This window comes from Monopterus albus, unplaced genomic scaffold, assembly GCF_001952655.1.
Source record: "Monopterus albus unplaced genomic scaffold, M_albus_1.0 scaffold335.1, whole genome shotgun sequence".
Classification (NCBI taxonomy): Eukaryota; Metazoa; Chordata; class Actinopteri; order Synbranchiformes; family Synbranchidae; genus Monopterus; species Monopterus albus.
Window position 1 is genome coordinate 306,029 of NW_018128215.1, and position 6,275 is coordinate 312,303.

The 6,275-nt window shown below is 39.6% G+C and overlaps 1 protein-coding gene across 1 annotated transcript in view; it reads right to left on the minus strand.

Annotated features, from left to right (window-relative positions):
- Nucleotides 1–4,410: 4,410 nt before the first annotated feature.
- The window catches only part of LOC109974485 (acyl-coenzyme A thioesterase 2, mitochondrial-like), a 5,441-nt gene continuing 3,576 nt past the window's right edge, over nucleotides 4,411–6,275 (minus strand). Inside the window, exon 2 of the mRNA XM_020624689.1 lies at nucleotides 4,411–5,004. Within this exon, the coding sequence (XP_020480345.1) occupies nucleotides 4,411–5,004 (594 nt within the window). The remainder of the gene's footprint in view (nucleotides 5,005–6,275) is intronic.

Sequence of the window (6,275 nt, forward strand, 5' to 3'; positions counted from 1 at the left end):
AAATCCTCTTCTTCTTCCTATAGGCTTCATTATATAACTGCTGTACTCCCTCCGGTCTCTTAGCAGTCACAAGTCTTAAAATGAGGCCAGAGGTTCATTTGAGCTATTTCTACCTTTTTATACAAACACACATAAACGTGCCTACTTCAGTGCTGTTTTGTTTCTCACACAAAACGCACACTGCTGTGCAGGCAGACTGACACTTTGCCTCACTTTACTCCATGCACAGTCATTATTTGTGGTGATATGACAAGAAACAAAGGAGGATAACATGCATAACCGATTACTGAGCTCACAGTTAAAAGTGTTATTGTACTGACTGCATTATATGTAGGGGTGTTCCTAATATTCTGAATTTTGAGGTGTTATGGCAGCGCTGTTGTACTGGATTGCAGGTGTACCTAACAAAGTGCTCTAACCTGTGACACTCTTATTGACCTGTTGCTGTGTGGGTGTGTGCCTAATAAGGACTGCAGGTGGGCAGCTATGATTGGCTGATACAAGTGATTGTCTCAGTGCTTCCTGGTCAATGATTGGTTGCCTCTGAGCGTACAACTTCAGCCGCAACTTTTGCAGATGGGTTTCTTTCTGCTTCCAATGAGCCAGTGTGTTGTGTGTGATATGCCCTTTTGTTTATTCAGTTGTCTTTCGATAGAAACTGGTTCATATAGTATTTTTCAAATACAAGGTTTTCTTTAAATCCACTTTTGTTGTAATTGTTTGCTGAATGTCCCCAGTGTGAATTTGATACTCATTTAATTGGAAAACACATTAAAAGTTGAATTCTTTATTTTATAATCCTTATTTTGGGGGGGGTTGAGACGTTTTGCTGTGCCAGGTTTATCTTTAAATTTAAAATGAGCAGTTTGAATTGAAGAAATCTGACTTAAGTCACACATGACTCTTGACAGTATCAGCCCCCAAATCTGAACAATTGTTTAAGCCCAAAATGTTCAGCTAAAACACCCTCATGTGGTCATGCAGGGTAGTGCAGCTTGGGGATTTTATTGCATGACACTCAATAAGCCAAATACAGATCTTAGTAAAATACAGTATAGTCATGACTTTAAAGCAACTCAGTTTTTATTTGTATAGCGCCAAATCGCAACTAAGTCATCTCAGGACATTTTACAAAGTAAGGCCTAGACCTTACTATTAATATAATAGAGGAACAACAAGTATAAAATAAGTATCTCTACACTTGACAAACATCAAAATATTTCCCCTGCTTTTATGGATGAGATCACAGCTGTACAATCTATCAGAGACAGAAACAACTCAAGTGTATGAAACTGCCTGCGTTTTCTCATTGTCATGCTTCTGCACAGATAAATCTACACAGCATTGGCAGACATGACTCATGAAACCATAACTACACACATGGACATTTTTACATGTTGCAGAGCCTCAGTGAACCTTTGCAGGTCTCACTGGGATCAGTTCAAATGACCGAACCTGACGAACAAGCTCATTTTTATGCATTTACCAGAAACACAGAAGTCTTTGATTGTCTGTTTTCAAAGCCTGGCTCACATGGTTGGTAGTGTGCAGCTTGGCCAAGGCCTGAGGAGAGCTGCCAAACACAAGGGCTGCTGAACTGCCCAGGGATTTGAATAAATGTTTCTGAAATCGCTCCCTGTGTCCTTGTTCAATGCACTGAAAGGAGAAGATACGATAGCTCTGCTTGTTTTTGGATGCAGTGAAAGAAAGAAAGACTAAGGAAAAAAGGTATAGAAACAGTATGTAGCTGAAAAGGCAACTACTGGATGAAAACAGTGGATCTGAATTGAATGTCCTCATGACCATCTACAGAGGAAATCAAAGGCTACAAGACAAGACTTTTTTCAGGTTATTACAAATGCTAAGAAAAGCACATCCACCTTCCCAAAAAACTTCTTTGCATCAGGTGCACAAGCCAAAGAGTAATCCTACTAGAAGAGTAAAAAGATTAGCTATAGCCTGCACACTGACTGATGCTCCACCGTATTGTTTTTATTCAGGCCAATCTGCCAAACCAGTCAATAGTGATTCAACATTAAATTTTCCTCAGGTATTCACTGTATACACTCACTGAAAAAAATTAATACATTTGCACCAGATGGGAACAGAAATCCTGGCATTCATCCGCCCTCGTCATTAGCTAAGCTAATTACACAGTGTAGACCACATCTATATACAGCCTAATGACACAGAGAGGTGACATGATAGCCTGGTAATTTTCACCAGTTTAAACACACACTTCAAACCAACATGGCTCTGCTGCTCACTGGTTTCTGCTGTTCACAACAGGTTTAGCAGCGAGGGTACATACTGTAGATTCAGCTGGTTGCTACTGTACTGACCTCAAAGTCCTGGTCAGACAGATAGATGTCAGGAAGATTTAGTTTTTTGTCCCACTGTTCATTGTAGTTTGAGCCAGACCAACCCTGTCTCCCAGTAAATACTTTTCATACAATACCTTTTTTGAGGAACATAACTGCTGACTAAATTATCTTTGCTGGTGACATCTTTTCCATTCCAGGAAACAATGTGGTCGTCCTTATCATACTGATAAACTAACACAGCAAATTTTTAATCAAGACAACATCAACCCAAGAAATATATCACACAGTAAAAAAGGCTGTGCTTAGCAAAATTTAAATTTAAAATACTAGCAAAAATCTGGTGCAAAATTGCATTTGAATTAAAAGAATACACACTCTCAGTCCCTGTGTGTAATAAAACATTTGAAGAGGTGATGTCCTGGTTTAAGCAGTGACATATAGAACAACTGATCTAATATAAAGAATACTAAGTAATTAAACCTGGGCCTGTATTTGTACTCTTACCACGTGGTGTTGCAGGATAAGGCTGTTTCTGTGACATTATTTGTTAAAAAACAGCTGTTGTAGCCAGGGTATACAAGGTGCCTGCAGCCACATTCACCAAACAGTGTCATGATGGATGCCTAGTCAGAGGCAGACTGGCATTTGTTTTCAATCAGAAACGTAACAGCAGACTCCTGTAAGCTTAAAGTGATGGAAGCTGTGTGGTAATAGTATGAAGGTTATGGTTTCTTTGTTTCTGATAACACTGCTGCTGTGACTGTTTTGATTTATGATGCATGTGCATCATTTTAGGCACAGGTCCACCACTGTTCCCAAACCTGCTTTACTCTTCCCTCTTGGGCAGAACCCAGTTAAACAGAGCGAGGCGATGAAGGAAGTGAGTTAACTCATGAACAGAAGTTCAAAAGTTCAAATAATGGTGTAAAAAGAGAAACGAGCAGGCGTATTCATATAGAGCCTCCTGTTACCAAATGCTGTTGTATTGCTGTTAAAAGTGCTCAGTTTATGATCCAGCACATAGAATTTGAAATCAATTATTTATTGCACAAATATGTTTAAAGTTCAAATTTCTCTGTCTGTTTACACAGAATGCAAAAATAAATCTAAAGGGCAACGAACAACTCAGACGTGATCAGGTCAGCAGGGATTTAAATGTGTTTTTAGTCTTTTGTTTCATGTCTTTGTTGCATCAAAATCTTATTGCCTTCCAATTATTTTAATCAATCTTTATTATTGTTGGTTGTTATGGTTTTGTACCAACCTGTGCAACTAGAACCAGACATACCACTAAATAAGAGACAACAAATATCAGTAAATAAACATACAGATAAAGCATAAAATGCAGCAAGCAGATCAACAGCAGTATGATAAATTTAAAAAATCCCTGACATGGGAATAAGGCGTCTTTTTGAAACTCCAAAGCTGCTGTAGTGCGACAGATAGTAGCAAGTAGCTTTGAGGCCCATAAGTCTAATCTTTGAACTCTTAATATAATTTCAGATCCATTTGTAGCTGATCAGCTTTTTGGTAATGTACAGCACAATAACTGGCATGGGATCAAGCTGTGTATCAGTGTACCTTCAGTGAAAGGATCTTATGTTTCGCAACAGAGCACTCAACTGTAGAAATGTACTTTATATTCCACATAGCTCTAAACTGCAGTAAGCCCTTTGTGCATCTCTGAGAGTGGATTTACAAATCAGTATAAGGGTGCTCCAAAGCAGGAAACAGTTTGAAGGGATCAGCATCAGATTTCACTCACCGATCCTCACAGACCCACCACAACATTACATGGATGGCACACACAGGTTTGCATTGGGGAAAATACATATAAATGTTTTCAATGCCCCGACACTGAGAACTTGTTGGAGAAAACAAAAGCTTTGCAAGTTGTCTCAAACATGCTCTGCTGCTGCCTAACACACAAGTATAACATCCTTTACTGAGGAACACGGTGGATCAGTTACAATCTTAAGATTCTGATGTTTGTCCATCCCTTAGCACAGGTACAGTAGTGGAACAAATGATTCTGTGCCTTGTTCGTGACAAACAATGTTTAACTGTTATGTTGCAGCTTAGGATTTTATTGTGCAGCATCACAGCTCAGCCGAGTTCTGAAGTAGTCTTGGATCTTCTTCCACACGAGGACTTCAGCTGCTGGGTGGCCCCTGGGATCACCACCCCACAGGACCGGCATGCACACAACACCGTGAAAGCTGGATGGGCAGAATGGTATGTAAGGCGGCTCTAAATAATGTCCAGCTCCAGGGTAAGACACACACTCAAAGTTCTCCTTCCCATGGCGCTTCAGTCTTTCTACCAGCTGCTCCATGTAGGCCTTGGCGTCCAGGTTCAGGTCATTCTCTGCAGCCACAAAGAGGAAGTGTCCCTTGGCTTGTTCAATGGGGATCAGGGTGGCCTTGTTCTCCTCTGTCAGGGTACTGTTCAAAACATATTTGATTATGCCAGCCCCTGACGAAGTGTGAACCACCTTTTTCTTGTCATACAATAACACAGGGAGTAGTTGTTTATTCTTATAGTAGAGAGGTGTAACCATATTAGCAGAGCAGCCATTGATCCACATTGTGGCCTCAACACCTGGTACAAAAGCAGCAATTGAAAGTGCAATATCACTTGCTTTTGATCGTGATAATATTCCAACTCCTTTACTGCCCACCTGTGAAGAAAAACATGCAAATCAGAGGTGTCAAATAAATAGTTTAGAAATTGGGCTACGATGGTCAGTCAGGTTATAGATAGATAGATAGATAGATAAACTATGTATTGTGGAAGGAGGAAAGAAGATAAGGAAACATGGTGGTGGAACGAGGAAGTACAGGGCAGCATTCAGAGGAAGAGGCTAGCTAAAAAGAAGTGGGACATAGAAAGGACTGAAGACAGTAGACAGGATTAGAAGAAATTGCAGCGTAGAGTGAAGAGGGAGGTGGCAATGGCCAAACAGAAAACTTATGATGAGTTGTATGCCAGGTTAGACATGAGGGAAGGTGAGAAGGACTTGTACAGATTAGCGCGACAGAGAGATAGAGATGGGATATGAGGTAGAGTTTTCATTTTGACAGTAGCTATTCGTCCAATGAGTGAGAGAAGAAGATTGGACCAATGTTTAAAATCATCTTCTATCTTTTTTAGCAGGGGGGTGTAGTTGAGATTAAAAAGTTCTGACAGCCTTATACTAAGATATTTAATGTTGCCTGTGCAGAATTGGGGGGAGGAGTCTTGAGCTGCAGAATCCCAGGCATCCTCAGAGAGTGGCAGTATGGTGGATTTATTCCAGTTTATTGTGTAGTTTGAGATCTTAGAAAATGTGTTAATAATATGTAAAGTTTCCTGTAGAGAATTATAGGGATCTGTAAATATAATAATAAATCATCTGCGTAAAGACTAATTTTGTGTTTTGAATAAGTATCTTGTATTCCTTTAATTATATTGTTCTGTCGTATAGCTGCTGCGAGAGGTTCGATGAAAATGGCGAATAGAGATGGTGAGAGTGGGCTTCCTTGTCTGATACCCTGCTGTAAAATGAAACTTTGTGAACTGATCCCGTTTGTACTATCTGTTACAATGCTTCCCACAACACCCACAGATAAATGGTTTAAATCACTTGATTCTTTAACTTCACAATTTTATTGGAAAAAAAAGAAACCCAAAATTTTCCTATCAACACTCCAAAAGAAGAAATCATTAGGTGGTCTAGAAGGACCAAATGTCCAATATTACTACTTGGCAAATCAGCTACAGTATTTAGTCAAATGGATTCAGAAGGATAGTTACAACAGCGCATGGATAGAATTAGAGCAAAATTACTGTAAAAAAAATTTTAATAACTTGGTTGCAGACCTCCCTTTTCTACCAAACTCTACTAAGAAAATGAATCACTGTAAGAACATCACACTCCTCTCAACTCTGACAGCCTGGTGGAAAGTAAAC